This window comes from Polyodon spathula, chromosome 5, assembly GCF_017654505.1.
Source record: "Polyodon spathula isolate WHYD16114869_AA chromosome 5, ASM1765450v1, whole genome shotgun sequence".
NCBI lineage: Eukaryota > Metazoa > Chordata > Actinopteri > Acipenseriformes > Polyodontidae > Polyodon > Polyodon spathula.
Window position 1 is genome coordinate 33,560,935 of NC_054538.1, and position 19,437 is coordinate 33,580,371.

Below are 19,437 nucleotides of genomic sequence, written 5' to 3' on the forward strand. Positions count from 1 at the left end.
ATGTTGGGCCTTGAAGAGGCGGAACCCCTCTCCATGTGTATATGTTTACTGACTCTGTCAATAAACACTGTCAGGGGCCATAGCTCCACCCAGTGAATATATAGCTGAGGCAGGGGTTGTATGTTACTCGAATAGTTGTTTCTTACTTTTTTTTTTTGTATAGTTTTCAGTTTCTGCAGCAGTAGTTGTCATGTTATATAAAGTTGACCAGAAAAACACCTGTCTCCTCAAATTAACCTCCTTTTATGGGTGCCTCTACTCTATCTGTCACCTTGAATAAACCTACTCTTACTCTGGTTAGAAGTGCTTCCAAAGAAGCACAGAAGTTCAGTAAGTCTAAAGAAAATAAACAAACAAACTAGCTTTCATTTCTCATATAAAACCCTTCATAAGAGGATTATAGGGGAAAACAAAACAAACAAAAAATATGATTGTCTTGCCCAGCACAGGATCATATCTGATGTGAATACCTCCAACTTTCTTTTAGGCTATTTTTCATTACAAATAGGGTGTGCTAAAATGCAGTAAACTCTTTGCAAAACAGGATTCCTATTTGAGGAAAGTTTACTAATTATTGTAACAGCATGCTTGTCAAACCTGTCTTCTTGGGAGGGATGTGTATTTTCTCAAATCTGTTTACTGTTCAATGTTTTCTATTTTTATTATTACAGTAATCCCTTGTTATACGAGCGTAATTCGTTCCTTGAAAACTGCTCGTTAGGCAAAATCTTGTATAACAGAAATGAAATCCCCATTGGTTCCCATGTTATAATCTTCAATTGGTTCCAGAGCCCAAAAGATTTCCTCTTCCCAACACCCCAAATTCCCCTTAAAGGACAGAACGGTATCTAAACATGAAATCACTGAAATTCTGTATCAGTTATTAAAGAAATTAACCTAAAGTTGTTCAGTAAATGACATATAAACAAAAAAAATCTTTTGCGGTATGCATGAGTCCCCCACAGATCAAGACCGGGGCTGACAGTTTTCTTTCATGCGCTTATCATAGTGTTACAAAACGTACGTTATAGTAAATACTAACAAAGTTGTAAAAACGCTAACAATAAATAACGCAGTTATGAAAAAGAAAATTGAGTATTAAATAACAGAAATTAAAAAAAGCACTTAAGAAGAGATAGCAGAAGCAACAGACAACCGCTACACACGCGAGACAACGAGAATGGAACAAAGACAAAAAAGGCTCACAACGCATGTTGGGATGGCGGTGGTGGTGAAAGCTGTGACGTACGACTTCCACAGACGCAATATGATTGGCCACTTTGCAAGCTCCCTTCTCATAAGAGTGAAAATATGCTTGTTTAATGGAAAAACAGGTATTAATTTCTGTGTCTCGTATAATTAATCTTGTATATTCGTAGCTCGTACAGCGAGGGATTACTGTATTTTGTGGGGGGTTATGAGATTACCACTCTAAGTGAAATGTAATTTATTTTGGTTATTTCAGTTGATTGTACAATCAAAATACAAATAAAAAATGCTTAGCTATCTAGCCTTTCATCGAGCGGTAAAGTTGGTGTGACAACCATTTTTTTTAAATTATTTTTTAAGGAAATGTAAACCCTTCATTGGGCTGCATCTCATGTATTCAATTTTTTATTCACATTTCACCCGTGTGCAGTAGAACAAAATTACTTTTGTTTGGAGGCATACCTAACAAATGTACACTAGTAACTACATAAATAGCATGTGGCGTAGAATCTCAAAACATGCTTATGCACAGGCATGTCAAAATCCGTTACCTTCGGGTGTTTAAAATCGAGGCTGTCGTTGACAAATACTAAAAGAATCTTAATACATCCCATGACTAACATTTCACCTAGCAGTTTTTCACTGCAGAAGACACTGAAAGATTTCCAGTTGAAATGCTTGTCATGACTAAGTTTTTTAGTATTTCTAAATGTACTAGTATTGAGTGATGTGTTAACATTGACCTTATAGGTAAAAGATACAACACTTACAACCTTGACATCAGTTTAATTGTATATTTAAAATCATAAATTTCCAATGCCTGTACTAACAGTATGTACCATTTTAACAGCATAAACCAATAAACACGACCAGTAACTGTAGAATGTTTTACTCAACAGATAACGTTTAACATTGAATGCAACCACTTAAAAGCTATAATATCATTTAAAAAGGTCATTTTTCACAAAAGCTAACTAAATTTAGTGTCTACCGTTTAATCTTTTGGTTACATACAATTAAGATTCAGCCTAGTATGCTAAGAAAAGAGACTAATTTATTCCAAAATTTTGAAAAAAGTAAAATCTCACAAAAATGCTCACATTCATTTAAACAAATCACATTACTAATAAAAAAAAAGGATGATCAATTCTTAAAACGGCATGAGACTTCACACTCCCTTCTTCCACTGGATTTAGTTATTCCTGAAAGAAAAATGTTAAATGTTTAGTTTTGTTTAAGTAGTTTCAGCAGTTTGTTAGTACTGGGGCGAACATGGAATTCAGATGTTTGAATATCCACTCAAGGTTCAGACCAGTACTTGAATATTCGTTAATTTGTAAAATGTTAACACTAGAACCGCCATACGGGTCAATTTGACCCATTTTGGATTTAAAATGTTAATCACTCTTCCATTGTAATTCGTATGTGTATGTCCGCTTTTGACTTTTCCTAAATATGATTTAAATAGCATGATGGCTTTTGATAGCCAGAATAGCAATCATTAGTTATAAACAGTACTACCTAGAACCGTCACGTGGGTCAATTTGACCCATGCATTACAATACATACGTCTTTTTTTTTTTTAAATAGAACAGAAGATACTGTATTTTTTTTTGTAAATGCAGCAAACAAGACATGCCCTCTCCTCTAGCACACGTGTTTTTTTGTATTTAAAACCTTTCTTCGTAGACTGACTACAAGACAGATTGCTATAATTGTGGATTTGTACAATTGCCCCAATATGCCAACACAGTGAAAGCCTAGTTGCTTTATTTCTCAATGCACCTGGAAGACATCAATCATTTGTTTTGTTCGTTTTGAAATATTTAGTCTTGAAAGTATTCTCCGATAAATACAGCAAACTGAAATGACAGGTAGGATGACAACGTATGTGCCTAATATGAAACGTATGTTATATATTCTTTTTAGAAAAAATATTTCGGTTTTACAGGTTTGTATGTACCAGTTTACACATGTTGACATAATAGTGTTCATGTCTCTTGGAAGACTGAAAACTAGAAATGGGGTTTAGAAACACAATTCTGCTTAACTAGAAACCTCAACACAACACTGGGTTTACACTGAAAATCTTACATTTATATTTGTCGACTTGACTCCCATCTACCTAGACCTACGTGGTCAATTGCAATGAACGAACAGTAGCGTACTAACGGGTCAGATGGAGGACATTACTAATGATAGTCTGCAGGATGGGTTTCAAGATGTTCACGATTGCCAGATTCATCAGTTGTCTGTCTCATAGGAGCTGTTCGCATTGTGTGCCTCATAGAGGACTCTTCACATTGAGTGTTGTAGAAATCCAGCTGACACCTACATCTCACTCACTTCAGTGCTATTTGAAAACGTTGCCTACTGTAAAATGTGCCTGTTAACTTTCACATGACAATTATACACAAAATGCAGAAAATTAAAACGAGCTTTAAAACGACAGTTGAAGTATGCAGTACAAGAATGCAGCACTCCTCCTACTCTACTGCCCCAACCATACTGCCATTTCCTATACACCAAGTACAAATGATCAGTTTGACCCTGTGGGTCTGTACGAAAGTTGATCAGCTGATCCCCGAACTATGTTCCCTGTGTTTGTTGCAATTAATTAGTACAGAGCTGGGGATGATCTGCAGATATTACCGTATTAACTAGTACTCAATTTAGTACATTAAGGACTACATTTTCAAGTGCATTGCAATTGACCGAGACTGCATATTCTAGCTACATTTAACAAAAAAAGAAAATAAGCAACAACTACTTTTTTTTTTCTGATATGACAGTTGGCACTGTACCCAAGAAATGACTATTCACTGTTAAAACAGCATTAAACTAAAAATTAGACAGACCACACCATTCTTCATGAAAAAATAAATAAAATGCACAAACAAAAGATCATACAATAATTACAAACCAAACAGAATTATATCTTAGATACAACTTGGGCCAGTGTTGCAGTGCAAAAAGGAAGGACCTATTACATAACATTCCTATTCTGCTCCATTACACTCTCTACCTTCTCATCTTTGTGTTTGTCCTTCCGTTCTTCATTGTTTTCTACTTCCTCTTCATCATCTTCCACATTTCCCTCACATTGATACTTATCATGCGTCCACTTAGGACTGCTGCTGGACTTTTTGAAATTGAACCGCCCTCTGCCACGCTGAAAGGTGCCACGTCCCCTTCCTCTTTTGGCCCAGTAGTCAATCCCGTCATCTCTGTCATCATGCTACCATAAAATATAAAAATATATTTTTAATGGTAAGAAAATAGACCAGACTGCCAGCCCATGTGCCAAAGACCAATTAGGGGAGCTCCAGTGTGCATGTGTGTGCGCAACTAGGTTATATTTTCCAAGTCTAAAATCTAACAAAGCAAATCCAAATATACAGAAATGGAATAGAACGGAGAGCATAGAAAAATCATTTGCTTAATCTTGATGTACATTTAGGGCACTTTTACACCTAGTTCACTTGCAAGTGATTTGAATCATGGTTCACTTGCAAACTATTTTTTTTTTCAGGTTTCCTTCAGTTTCTTTTAAAGTGAATTCAAATGTGCTTATTTGGTTCCCTTGCAGCTTCATCCACTCAGCTCTTGCTGATTACTAGAGCAGAAGTTCTCTCTGGGGAAAAGTTTTCCATCATGGAGAATACTTGACGTGATGCGCTGTTGTCCGTGCTCTTTTGGTTGATTTGGCACTTACAACATTGAAATCATTACCGAAGACATGGAGCATGCCGATAGTGTAATGTATTTGTCGGAAAAACACTGTTCTTTTGAGGCTAGTGTTTAGAAGACGTTTCAAGCAGAGGCAAATATTGATGATGATGATAATGATGATGATAATAATAATAATAATAATAATAGCTTGTTGTGATTGATAGCATGACAGTGTGGCGAGATACAGATGTACAGGAGGAGCTGGTTTACTAGAGTTAGGAGGAGCAGCGAAAATGCAACACTAATGTCTACCGCTTTGTCTTGGCACAATGTTTCCCCTGTGAGTGTATATGGTGCAATTATAATGAAGCCAGATGCAAACGTGCGAAAATATTTATTGAACTGTCATTTCCTATTTTTCCTATGACTTTTGACTTGACAGTTTTGCTTTTATGCTTAAAGAACATGCACGCTGCAATGGTAAATCTCAAATACTGGTATTACTTATTAGCAATGCTCAGCTTAGTAATGCTCTTTTTGCAGGTATCTCCTCTAAGGTTATCAGCATGTTACAATATGTTCAAAATAGTGCTGCCCATATTCTTACTAAGACCAAGAAACATGAGTATATATCTCCTGTCCTTGCTTGCTTCTCTCCACTGGCTGCCAGTCAAATATAGGACTGATTTTAAGATTTTATTACTAACTTATAAATCCTTACACATTCTCAAGGCCCTGCCTATCTTAGGCATCTCCTTCAGTACCACATACCTAAACGCAAATTGAGACCTAGTAATAACGTTCTTTTGTCTGTGCCTAGGACTTATCTGCGCACTGTGGGTGATCGGGCTTTCTGTTCATTAGCCCTACGCCTATGGAACGCTCTGCCGGGCTATTTGAAAAATTGTGATTCAGTTGATGTTTTTAAATCTAATCTTAAAATTTACTTCTTTCGATTTGCTTTCTGTAAATGACTTCTTTTTCTCACCGTTTGTCTATTGAAATGTTTGTTTTTGTGCTGCTTTGTGATTTTTAAATGAAAATCCATATATAAATAAAACATTATTATTATTTCACTGAATAAGCCCCAGGTTGCACCAGTTTGTAAATCAGCCCCCTTTTTTGTATTGTGGTGTTTTGTAAATGTGACATTATGGTGTTCTTGTCGGTGTTTATGTGTAATTGTATTGTGTTTTGACATAGCCCTGCGTTGAGTATGTGCGACAGTGACGAGACACTTGGGTGCTTGCTGAAGTACGTCGCTTCCAAGTTTTGCTTCACTGTTTGGAGTGGTTCATTTCCAAGTGATTGGTTCTCAGAGGTTTCATGTATAACGGGCAAGTGAACCAAAATGCACTTCAATGCACATGAAAGGGTCAAACGAACTAGGTGTGAAAGTGCCCCACTTCGAGATGCATGGTTTTGACTGGACCCTAACTATACTTAACATTTTCTAAAATGATACGCACCAAAAAATATTTTTTGCTCTTCGGAGTATATTCAGGATCCCATTCCTCTTCCTTTGGTCTTTTCTGGAAAGGTACATTAGGAATACTGGGTGCGGCGTTCTGCCCTAAAAAGACTCCTCTGCCTCTTCCTCTGCCTCCTCTTATCCGAAATTGCTAAACATACATAATACATGTTAAGTAAAATGTACTTATATTAGATTTGTTACATGTTAAATAAATATTTAACAAAAATAACGGTACTGTACAACTTCAAATACATTTAAGGTCAAAGGCTTACCAGTACCCGTGTGCATGTTCTAAATGCCTCTAGTTTGCACATCAGGAATATGCTGGCTTTGATTGTTTAGTGCTTTAAGCAGCTGCTTTCAAAGCCATCCAGTGGAACAGCTAATTTCTTCATCTTAAAATTCCATCTCTGGAATTTCAAAGCACACTTACCACAGTCTTAACCAGCTAGGTTCTGTTTAAAGAAAAACAGTAAATGCAAACTACATTTCCTCTGAACAGATTGATCAGTTAATTAATGTTATGAATTAATAATCACCATGAAACACAATTTTTGTATAATTGTAAATCTCGAAAAACTACTCACTTCTAAATCTTTTGTAGTCATCTTTGTATTACTTTAGTATAAATACATGTTAATTTGGATTCATATGTTGTTGTTTTCTGACTTTATGTGAACGAAAAGACACACATTTGCCCATTTTCCCATTGGAAATAGTGATATTTTGAAACATCACTGTCCTGGTCACAAAAGCCAAGTTTGTGGGTAATAATAGCCATGTTCTATACGTTTGAGGCATAAGCAATTAGGAAATAACACTTACTACCCAGGAACGAAAAAAAAAAAAAAATTGTTACACAGTGTAATAAGTAACATTAGTTGAATTTAGCCTGTCCAAGTGTTTATAAATGTAGACAATATCTTATGAAAAATTTGTAGCAGTTTTTTTAAATTTTTAAATCAAATCCGCTACAACCTTTAAAACACATTCTGCGATGGCTATAAATACTAAATTAGAGCCAGTGTCATAGAAAGTAACCACCATATAAACATGCATGATATGCCTCCCCAGCAAGGATTACAAAAAAATGCATTAGCCACCCTAAATTTAAAATCAAAGACTTGGGCATCAAATTTCTGATTTACATGTGGAATTTAGATACTTACGAAAGTTCCCCTTGCCCGATTTCCTCCATGATAACCCGCGTAATCTTTTTGTTCGTGGTGGGACTTGTATTCCTCGTCCCTTTCTTTTCGGCTATCCTTATCTTCCAGTGGCACAGAAGAGGAGGATGACGATCTGGAATGGTCTTGCTCTTTGCTTTTGTGCTTGCTACAAGAAAATAAGTAGAGCCCTTTAGAAAGAAGCTTTACTTGCATTCTCTGGTTAATTACACCTTTAAATGCATGAATAGTTAAAACCACTTAAACAACATTTGCATAAAAATCACAAGCCATTTTAACCTTTTTTTTAATAAAGAAAGAATTGTATTAATACAAACCAGTGATCAGTTGTTCTTTTAGCGTACAGCATACTTTGTGGTATAAAATACTTTCTGGTGAAAAATCTCGATTTTATGACTGCACACACTCAGTTTAAAACACAATATAAAAGGAGCATCTAACACAATAACAATCGTACATTAACAACAATTATTTCAAATCAATTTACAACAGACAACAAAAGAAAGAAAAAACCAATGCAATATCAAGCATTATAAACCGCAGTTCTTACACATTAAGTTTAAGAAGTGCACTGCAATGAAGTCCAACCTCTTGCTGTAGTCTGGATTATATGACAGTTTATTATGTCATTTTTGTTTGCTAATCCCAACTGTCCTCATCCAACATAAGCCGCAAGAAAGACAATAGATTACTGCTGTAAAACAAAACGTTTATGTATAAATATTGCAAACAAATGATCAAGAAAAGTATTAAAGAAAAGTGTAAAATTTCTTAAACTAAAACCTGCAAAGTGGAAGAAATAAATGCCTACCTTTCATCCTTGTAGGACTTGTAATCTTTGTAGTCCTTGAATTCTTTGCCCAGTTTGTCCAGCTTTCGCGACGGGCTGGGTTCATGAGAACCCCTCGTGTCGTCTCGTTCCCGGCTCCTCTCCTTTCGCCGACGATCAATGTCATGCCTCAAGTCAGCCGAATCACACCTTGATTTTTTGTCACCCTGTTGAAGAATTACATGTTGAAATTCAATACCCAATACCCCTTTGACACAATCATCCCATGCTAAAAGATTGCGGAATTGTAATTGTTGCATACAATATGTATTTAGGTAGTGAGAATACATGTTACAAGAAATCTACCTAATCCCATCCCCATTTTAACACTGGTGACTACTTTAATGATAAAAACAGAGTTTCTGGGCAAGATCCACCACTCTAGATCATTAAAATATACCCCATCCAGTGTCAAGCTATATTGGGTGATTAAATTACCTTGTGACCTTCTTCCTTTAGGATTCTCTCCTTCTTAAAAACACTGGGGGAGACATCGATCCTCCTGTAACAGTAATAATAAAATTTAAAAAAAACTCTTCATTTCAGTTCACTTACATTTACTAGCCACAACCCTAAATCTCTTTTCCACAAAAATGAATCCACTGACAATGCAGAAAGACACAGGTGAATTGGGCTGGGTATCAACAGTGTCTTCACAACACATATTGCAATATGAGGGCCACCATACGATGTGTATCGCTATACGAGGGGCACGATACGATTTGTATCAAAATGTGAGGGGCAAGATACGATGTCTATCGCGACGAGGGATATGATACAATACAGTAAATTAAGGATATTTACACATTTTACACATAGCGTGACTTTAAAAAAAAAAAAAAAAAAAAAAAAACGAGGCGAGCCCACACCCCTGGTGAAATTATCGACAACTGTTCTGCTCAGCTGCCGGTAGGCTTTACAAAAACACTTATCACAGTCATTGGTAGGTGAGGCTGCTAGAGTACATGCTAATAAATAATATTCTCGAATTATCAGTGCAGACACATCATCGATACAGGTATCACTATCGACAAAAATATCATGTTTCACTGTGTGAATCGCCACACCCCTACAGGTTAAACCACCACAATTACAGCAGAGTCCAATATTTGCCACCTTCAATTCAGTGTGGGATTTAAAACTTCCAAACAAAAAAAGTTGTTACCTGTGGATCTCTGGACTGTTTGGTCTGGCTTCATGCACTTCAGCAGCTTTCTGATAGACAGTGAACCGCTCATGGAGGGTCATTCCTGTTGATTTGAAGTAATGCTCTGTTGGTTGCAGAGGAGAAATACTGCCCAGTTAGTTAATTTCACCTATTTACAAAGTATTTCCAATCTCGAAAGGGGGTTATGTAAGTAGGCGAGTTAAGGAAAGAGAACATTCAAGAAACCTAGCAGAAGACAAAAGGCAGACTGATTAGCCTTTTCCAAAGCAGAAATTCGCAAAAAAAAAAAAAAAAGAATATCAACACTGAAACCTACTAACCTATGTTCATATTCTGAAATGCACAAGTATTGTATTGCTTTATTTTTGAAAAGCAGACAAAACATTAGATAAACACCAAGCAAAGGCATTATTATTATTATTTTTTTAATAGCAGTACCTTTAAAAACAGTAATTAATTTTAGTTATTAATTTAAGCTACGTTATTTTAAATTCACACAGCATGTTAAACACCTGTCAACAATCATCCGATTTAGATAAACTGCTATTGGTATAAATCCATCCATAACATTCAAAATGATATGGTAAAGCATCAGTGCCTTTAATTGGTGGAACAAAATGTAAAGCCAAGCAAGCTACCAAAAAATAAATAAATAAATAAATTAAACCAATGGCTTAAATTCAGATGATCATGTTAATAAACTCTTCAGAATCAGATATAAAAGGGTAATTATAAAGCAAGTATTTTGCTTATGCCCTCAAGTGTGTTTAAGGTTACGAATTCTGCCTACATAAAGCAGTTCATTCAAAAAGTTAAGGACCTTAAATTGACCAACTTACTGCATAAACACATTGTATGGCAAATTCGTAAATAGTAATTTATTGGAATCAGAATATTACCAGTTAAAGTAAAAATCTCCAACCTTAAACAACAGTTCACAAACAGACACTCAAATTCTTCTACAGATCTTTGTTTGAGAGCAAGAATACCGTAAATAACAAAAATAGGTTTTGAGATTGAAGCATTTAAAGTTTAGGTTTCAATACATAAAATCAGCCAGCAGAGCTATCTATTTATTTGTGTGTGTGTGTGTGTATATATATATATATATATATATATATATATATATATATATATATATATATATATATTTTTTTTTTTTTTAATTACCAGTACTACAGTATGTGCTTGCTGTCAGCCAATAACATGTGAATCCAAAAGCATGTCGATAATTGAGTATTTATTTTTCTTTTTAAATTTAGTGTGTCCAATTCTAATCCCCCCCCTCCCTCCAATTTGGAATGCCCAATTGCTTTTCTCCTCACCGCATCAATGCAGACATGGCTCAGGAGACCCAAAGAGTCAGTGGGCGTCCTCTGATCCCACGACCAACCCAGCTTTCTTTTTCACACAGGAACCCGAGAGCGGATGTCAGCGAGCTACCAACCTCTGGAAGACAAAGGCCAGCCCTGCAGGTGTCCGCTCTGAGCTCACCGGGTGCCTGGCCAGCAGGGTTCGCTATAGAGTGATGGAGAAACAGTTCCTGCGGGTTTTACCTCCCTAACCCACAGGAGCGCCAAAGCCAATGCGACACTCCCTTTGAAGTGCCCAGCAAACACCGGCCTGCTTTGCACAGCCATGACGCAAGCCTGCGCTTCTACCAGGTGAGGCACTCAGCGGGAAAGAGTATTCTGCAACAAATAATTCAATATATATCTGGACACACTGGTTGGGAAACACAAATAACATTGGCCGTTATTTTTTTCTTAAATTAAATTTAAAAAGCGCTCTGCTTTTTCTTGTTATTTATAAATGATATCCATATTTCAACTTACCGCCTTGTTTCCAGAAAATGTCTCATAACCAATCACTAACACTTGAATCAGTCACTACAAGTGTAGTGCCTCAATCAAACCCAACATGGAGGCAGAAGAATTTTGGAGCTAGTAATTGAGATTTTATGCCAGGAGCACAGAAGCTTCAACTTTGCCTGTTTTTGCACCTGTATCTTTCAAGTGCAATTACATTTTGTAACACAGAACTTGGCATTTCAAAGCACATTCCAGGACTGCCATGACCTATTTATAATGAAAAAGAAATCATCACTGGGTGTTTTCAGCTCCTTGCACAATGAGCTGTTGTACATTTCCACTTCCGAAGTGCAGCACAATTAAATACCCCATTCTAAAACTAAGCAGATTTGACAGGAGCACTGTATTAGCATTAAAGCAAGTATACTTAAAACCATGAGGTGAAATTAAATGTAAATTAGTGATATTTGATTTTGAAAAGGAGTATTACATGGCACTTTTTCAAATATTGGTAAAATAAGTATTCCTAAATAATTTGTACACAGAATCTTGAAAATTAACAATTACAATTAAGATTAAGTGATTTAGATTACAGTAAAAAATAAAGCAGTATTTATTAAGCAACAGACTGTATTTGTAACATACCCGTTACATGGTGAACCAAGGACACAATATGCTGAATAAAAGACTCTGCAGAACTTTTGTACGTCTGAGGCCTCTTTATGTGGTCAAAGATGGAACGAAATCCTTGCTCTCTCTTGACAGAGTGGACGAGCGCACTTGCAAGCGATCTGTCACATGCCATGGAAGTCCCTGGGCTGAATTAGAAAACACAACAAAAACAAGACATACAAAATGGACTTGGTATTTCTCATTCAAAATGTGCAACAGGTAGTTTATAAACAGCATGCTTACCTTGGATCGTCATACACCATTTTGACCTCAGGATGGCAGACCTCACTGATGACCATTTTTACCCTAGGTGGGCTTTCAACTCGAAGCAATGCCTTATCCCTCATGTCAACAGTCTTTTGCAGCAGACCACCATGCTCATAGAGGTCTCTGAGCTTGTCAGCCTTGAGCTGCTGTGGGGACACTATGTCTCTCTTAATAGTAATTTTCTCATCAAACTTTTCTGCACTCTTGCCCTCATCCTCTGCATACTTCTCTTTATTTACACCTAGCTTGTCCAGCAAATAGCTTGTATCCTTAAACTTGTATGACCTGGCCTCCCCAAACCTGTCATAATCTCTCTCTGCTTTCAATAATGTTTTAGTTTTATTCTTGCCACTCTCTTCCTGGCTATCTAGGTTCCAGCGGGACTCAACTGCATAACTCTTAACTTGTTCTACCTGACTGGTCACTTTGAACTGATATGGCTGCCTATAGGCTTGAGACTCATCCTCCTCTTCCACTTCAGGAGAGTCACTCAGGAAAGGCACTTTTTCACCAACCTTTTTGCCCCCCAGATCTATGCCTCCCTCCTCAGCCCACTCTCCATCCCTCTCTGCCCTGCCTTTATCTTGTACTCTATCCTTCTGGGCATCTTTCTCCCTCCCGTTACCCCTTTCGTGTAGGTAAACTCTGCTCCCTTCCTCTTCTGTGTACCTGGTAATAAAAAATAAATACATTAAGAGTTTAAATAATTTCCCAGCAACAGAAGTTCCTCAATACAGAAGCTTAGAAAATATCAAGCATCAACCTGGCTGTGTTTAAAGTTATATGACTACACATGGATTATCTAGGTTAATTGTTGTAAGCAAGTTAAAAGATCAAGGATGGGGCTTGATGATTGATACAAAACTAACAGTAAATTGCCAATGTAATGCTACCTACAAGGAAAGAGAAGTAAGATTTACCAAACCTCAAGTAGTCTGTTACTGAAATATAAAACTGAACAATATCAACATAACAATCACCTTTTCAGGTATTTTCCAGCTTTTGGGAGAGTCTGATCATCACTGTTAGGGAAAAAAGCTCTGCCACTTTGGCTGGCAGAGAAGGCTTTAGCTGGACTCCTCCTGGGGGAGATACAGTAGAGGGGGCTGTCATGGGAGGGGCTGTAGTGCCCCAGAAGACCATCAGGGCTGTGCTGCAAAGAATGTAACCGCTGTGAAGGTAAGGGGGGGGGGCTGATTTTGGAGGTGACCTGGCGCAAGATAGTGTCGGAGCGCAAGGAGCTCTGGCTTGGCGGGGTGGCGGTAGGACTGCGGTGGGAGTGGGGGCTGGTGTCGTTGTAGGCAGCAATCCCTACCCAGCTCTCAGTAATGACAGCAGGGGCCCTTTTGAGATCAGACAGCGACTTGGAAGAGGCACTGGCTGCCTGTTCGCTTTTAACATCCCCCTTCTCCTCCTCTGGCTGTCTGCCTGCTTCCTCATCCTTGGTAGGACCCCCTTCCAATTTCTTACTAGGCTTGTCCTGGGAGCTGCGCTTCTTTGAGGGGACGGGGGACCTACTGCCACGAGAGGAGGAGCGGGAGCTGGAGGACCTGCAGGACAGAGATGAGCGTTCGGAGTGGTGGGATTTGCTTCGAGACCTCTGTGAAGCAGATCTGCGTTTTGGGGTCCTGGACCGAGAGTGCCCCCTTCTGGGGCTGCGGGAGTAGCGCCGGTTCTGCCAGTTGGGCCTGAAGCCGCCTCGGTGTTGAAAGCGCCCACCTCCCTGATGATAGTAGCCTCTCCCCCGACCGCGGAACCCATAGGGGCGCCTCATCCCTCTATTCATGCGGTAATCTCGTCGATAATCTCTGGGGTAATTACGCTCACGTTCTCGACTTCGGGAACGTGAGTACGATCTGGATCGAGATCTAGAACTAGAGAAAAATATCATCTTGTTTTTCAATCAACCAAGGTAAACTCATTCCGTATGAATCAAGTTTATAAACACGGCAGAGCAGTTTAGCTATGAACAGCAGACAACAGTAAAAAATCTGCCCTGTGATATCCAACACTGGCATCATTATTTTGCGTAGATCAAATTTTTTTTAACAGACAAAAACATGTAAATCATAGTATTTTGGTATTAATTCTTTGGATCTAGTAAAACTCTAAAGTAATACAATCAAGTATCTATCTAATATATAGCAGATGCCTGGTAAACAAATATATACCCAAACAGTAACCATGTATTATTAAGCCATGTTTAATTTCCCCATAAGCATAATTTTCCCACAATTTACCTATATCTCTTTTTCCTTGAACGTGATCTGGTGCGAGATCTTGAGCTAGAGTGAGACCCAGACCTTGACCTTGAAGAATGTGAAGGGGAGTTGGATCGCACCATTTTTCCTAGTTACTGATGCCTGACAGTCAAATTAATATGCTTCACTTCAACCTTGGGGAAAAATTAAGAGAGATTACATACAAATCTATACAGGCTTTTATTTTAAACTACCTGATTTTAATATCTGAGATAATTCGACATGTGTGTTGCTGTGAATGCAGTTGTCCTATTCGCAGCCTATGGATCTAATGAAGAACCACCCATTCTAAATAACTATTCTACAGAGTAAATAAAGAATCCAGGACAACATGGTGCATTTCACCATCATAAAAACAACAGAGTGTGTGCCAATTACAAAAAAAAAATGAATGTATTTATTAACATCACTTAAACTTGCTTAATGTATTACAAAGCTTTTTAGGAAAAAGCTTTAAAATGTGTTTTTATATATTATATGACCATACATTTTTTTTAAATGATATATATATATATATATATATAATATATATATATAGACATACACACACACACACACACACACACACAGTGGTCTGCATACGTATTCACCCCCTACCAATAATGTCACATTTTGTTGAATTACAAATAATGTATGCACAGTTTTTCAAACAAACTTCTTTTTATTCAAAGCTGTAGTGGTTAAAATGAACACTTATATGAGGAGGTTAAATGTCAGCAAACCTTGCAGAGAATGTACAAAATGAAATTTACTGGTTGCGTAAGTATTCAGCCCCTTATGTCAGTACTTGGTAGGAGCGCCTTTTGCAGCGATTACTGCTAGGAGTCTTTTTAGAAAGGTCTCTATTAGCTTTGCACAGTAGGATGGTGAAAATTTTGCCCATTCACAGAATTGCTCCAGTTCTGATAAGTTTGTTGGGGCTCGTCGATGGACTGAAATCCCCGCCATAAATTTTTGATTGGATTCAAGGTCAAGACTTTGACTGGGCCACTCAACAACAGTAATTCTTTTCTTGTTCAACCACTCCAGTGTAGCTTTGGCTTTGGGTCATTGTCTTGCTGAAATGTGAATTTCCTCCCCAGTTTCAGAGGCCTCGACTGACTCAAACTGCACTTTGCACCATCCATTCTCCCCTCTGTCCTGACAAGCTTCCCAGTCCCTGCTGAAGAGACACATCCCCATAACGTGATGCTGCCACCACCATGCTTGGCAGTTGGGATGGTGCTGACTGGGTGATGTGCAGACGTAGCACTTGGAATTTAGACCAAAAAGTTAAATTTTTGTCTCGTCTGATCACAAAACCTTTTTCCACATGTCTGCAGTATCACCTACATGCTTTTTCGCAAACTCCATATGTGCTTTTGGATGAGGCTTTTTGAGCAATGGTTTCTTTCCTGCTACCCATCCATACAGGTCAGCTTAATGTTGATGTGTGAACACTGACTCCCATCTCAGACTAGGGATGAAACAATTTTTCGATAGTACGACTTAACGTGATTACGAATATTCGTGATAATCATACCATTAACATTTTTTAATTATTAGATAATCATAGAAAACGACAGTCACAAACTCATTAAACTTGGCTGGAAACAGACACTTTTCTCTCCAAATAAGGGTAAAATCATCAGTGTGTATTAGGGCTGCTACGAATGACCTACCTTGCTATTTAGAGTACTTCTACCAGAAAGTGAGCGTGCTCTTGTTTTCCTGCTTGTGTTAACTAGCATCTGATTTGCTGATCCTATCCTACATGCAAATCAGTTTTGAAAATTCTTTATATAGCTTACATTCCACAGTACTGTAGTATGTTTGAAATACATATTTCAGTAACACTCCTGCAGTATGTTAAACTTGCAAGGCTGGTTGTGAATGCTGCATTTTTCTTTTTCTCTTGACGCTACCCAGGCGGGATTACCTAACGCATTCAGTTTCAGTGCACATGGTTTCATTGAATTGCAATGATATTAAAATGATACCGTCATGGTGCAATCATCGATATTTACTCGAACGATTATATTTTGAGTGCCCAATTAATCGATTGCTATTTTGAGGCTTAACCGACAGCCCTAGTGTGTACTTTCACTACAAAAAATATAATATATATTATATATATATATATATATATATATATGGGGGAAATACAGTACCATAGCATGTACGACTGTGGCAAAAGTACAACAATGAAAGCAGGAACAAGTTCAAAACATGCCCTTCCGTACTTAGCACCCAGCTACTATCATGATAATCGCTGTATCATGAAAGAGTGGGCTCGCTACTATTCATATCATGGAAATTTACTTTTGTTTCATCCCTATCTCAGCCACAGAACTCTGCAAATGTCTGTAGGTCATTGTTGGCTTCAGAGTGACATCCTGAACCAGTTTCCTGCTTGCCCAGTGGCTCAGTTTGGGAGGGCGACCTGATCTGGGTAGTGTCTGGGTGATATGATGCATCTTTCAATTCTTAATGATGGACTTCACTGTGCTTTGCAGGATAATCAGCACCTTTGAAATTTTCTTGTACCCTTCTCCTGCTCTGTACCTCTCTACCGCTTTATTCCTGACTTGATTCTAAAGCTCCTTGGTCTTCATGGTTGCTTTGCTGGATCACTATGTGAGGGAGATTATCTGCAAGTTAAACCACTTTGAGTACACACAGGCTGAAACCATTTCACTCATTTTGTGACCTTTCAAACAAATAATGAGCTGATTTTAGGGCTGCTGTAGCAAAGGGGTTGAATACTTATGCAACTGAGATGAATCTTTTTCTCTGCAAATCTTACTTATTTATATTCTATATGCATTTTTTAACTTTATCAGTGTGGAAGAGTTTATGTACAATCTACTGTAAAGTCTAATTTGAAAGCGTCGTGGAGTACGCACAGGTGCCAACAAAATGTGAAAACTTTGACCCCTCATTTATGAAGACGTTTTGTGTGACACACAAATATATATATATATATATATATATATATATATATATATATATATATATATATATATATGAGAGAGAGAGAGAATACCAATCAATACTGAATTATGGTAAAGCACTATGCAGTGTGGTGGTCAAGTGGTTCTTGAAATATAAAGTACTTCAAATTTATTACTGCTTTATTCCAGCATACAAAAATGTAGCATTTCACCACATTGTCATTTTAAAATTAACAAAATGAGACAGTTACTAAAATGAATTAAATCATTAATATTACAACCCCAAACTGAGGTATATTAAAAGAAAAAAAAAAAATACTGTACTTAACTGTGTGTTCTCCACCCCACACCAATTTTTAGCACCAGCTCTGAACCACATAGGTACTATAAAATGTATTGTGTCAAATGTTTCTGGAACCATTTACTAGCACTCCAACTAAACACTAGAAAACGCATGTGGGTCAGACTCAAAACAACATAAGTAACATCGCCTCCTGCCGCTGGTGAATCGGCATTGTAACAATTAAATTATGCTATAAACGCCAGTGACTTAATTAGCGTTTACTGTAAATTTTTCATATAACACGGTACGGTCATTACTAAAATAAAAACACATACACTATATCTATCTATATCTATAGCTATAGCTATATAGATATATATATATATATATATATATATATATATATATATATATATATATATATATATATAGCGAGTATATACAACCAAACAAAAACCACTATCTCAACGTAAATTTAAAGGGGGGCAAAATTATACGGTACTGCACCACCACTATCTCAAACAGTAAACTGAAACTAAATGAGGCCATTTTGAGAACCCTCCCCTCCTCGCAGCACTAACCGGTATGTATTCCAGATATTTAAAACAAATTCTACAAAAATACATTCTAACAAAGCATTAGATTTTTTCTTACCTAGCCTAACCTTCGATGGTGATTTTTCGGTGTTATTTTTTCTCCTTGTTTTCTCATCTCCCAACACCTTACTCCGCAGACATTTTTTTCCGTTCTCAGACGAACCGAGGGGTCAAAGGGTGTAGCTCATCACCCTTAACAACGGGGGAAAGCAAATGCTTTAGAGGTCCAATAAACGTTGACGCTTCTTTTGCGTGCTATGGTTTCAGCGTTCTCGCATATCACTGAACCTACTTTGTTTGCGTCCATCAGGAGAGTATTGAGCTAGGCTGATACTGGTTTTTGACTCTCATTTGATTCCCGAAATTGTCAGGCCCTGTTAATTTTTATTTCTATTGACATTTGTTGATCAGCTGTATCCAAGTGAAAGTAGAATTTAGGATGATTGAAATCCTTTCTTTGACTTATATAAAGCGAAATCCTAATTTATATATATTATATAGATATATATATATATATATATCAAGTTGTTGATGGAGTACCAAGTGTTAACGTATACCGTGGGAGGTCAAACTGTTTGTTACAAAATTGCAAAGTCAAACTACAGTACAAACAATGCACACATGGTGCAATTGCATATGGAGGCTACTGCATTGATCCAAAAATTGCAGACCAGTCTTCCCTTTTTCACAAAAACTGCAGTATTTTGATTTATTAATGTAATTTATATTCATATTATATTTAGTAATGTAATTACTAATGTAGCAAAGTGTAATAAAGCATATTAACAGCCAGGTATGATAAAGGATATTAATAAACATTGTAAACCATGATAAACTATGGTACGTGCATTGTATAAATTAGGGAAAAGTATGGTATAAATGCAAACACTACTGTGAAAATACTATTTCCATATGTAAAATGCGCATCATCTGGGAAAACTGGTCTCTTTAAATACTGTGTGACTCCTTGAGCACTGGCCAGCATAGTTGTCAACTGTACTCTTAAAACACAGGTTCTTTGCATAACATTGCCTCATCTTATTAATAAGCACACATTATTTTCTTACAGTCCTGA

At 37.3% G+C, this 19,437-nt stretch overlaps 1 protein-coding gene across 3 annotated transcripts; it reads right to left on the bottom strand.

The window, feature by feature from the left end:
* Positions 1–1,969: 1,969 nt before the first annotated feature.
* LOC121315870 (bcl-2-associated transcription factor 1-like) lies at positions 1,970–18,535 on the bottom strand. 3 transcript variants are annotated; one of them, XM_041250420.1, is made up of 12 exons: positions 18,421–18,535; positions 14,530–14,684; positions 13,270–14,163; positions 12,266–12,958; positions 11,996–12,168; positions 9,537–9,642; positions 8,810–8,873; positions 8,354–8,538; positions 7,525–7,690; positions 6,351–6,503; positions 4,235–4,447; positions 1,970–2,411 (listed from the first exon to the last, which is right to left on the bottom strand). In XM_041250420.1, exons 2-12 carry the CDS (start codon positions 14,631–14,633, stop codon positions 2,406–2,408), a joined length of 2,757 nt encoding a protein of 918 aa, XP_041106354.1. In that variant the 5' UTR covers positions 14,634–14,684; positions 18,421–18,535; the 3' UTR covers positions 1,970–2,405. The 3 variants fall into 3 exon arrangements, 1 of the variants encoding a protein (XP_041106354.1); XR_005950336.1 differs by lacking the exons at positions 1,970–2,411; positions 4,235–4,447; positions 6,351–6,503 and adding an exon at positions 8,093–8,236 and having other exon boundaries at positions 7,602–7,690; XR_005950337.1 differs by lacking the exons at positions 1,970–2,411; positions 4,235–4,447; positions 6,351–6,503 and adding an exon at positions 8,131–8,236 and having other exon boundaries at positions 7,604–7,690.
* Between the last annotated feature and the right edge of the window lie 902 nt (positions 18,536–19,437).

What these genes read in the sequence shown, in the direction of transcription:
- LOC121315870 (XM_041250420.1), bottom strand. Translation starts at nt 14,633, where the DNA reads ATGGTGCGATCCAACTCCCCTTCACATTCTTCAAGGTCAAGGTCTGGG. An exon ending in AACAGTCCAGAGATCCACAG is followed by an intron (nt 8,874 to 9,536) that starts GTAACAACTTTT and finishes TTACTGTTACAG; the next exon opens with GAGGATCGATGTCTCCCCCA. An exon ending in ATCGGGCAAGGGGAACTTTC is followed by an intron (nt 6,504 to 7,524) that starts GTAAGTATCTAA and finishes ATGTATGTTTAG; the next exon opens with CAATTTCGGATAAGAGGAGG.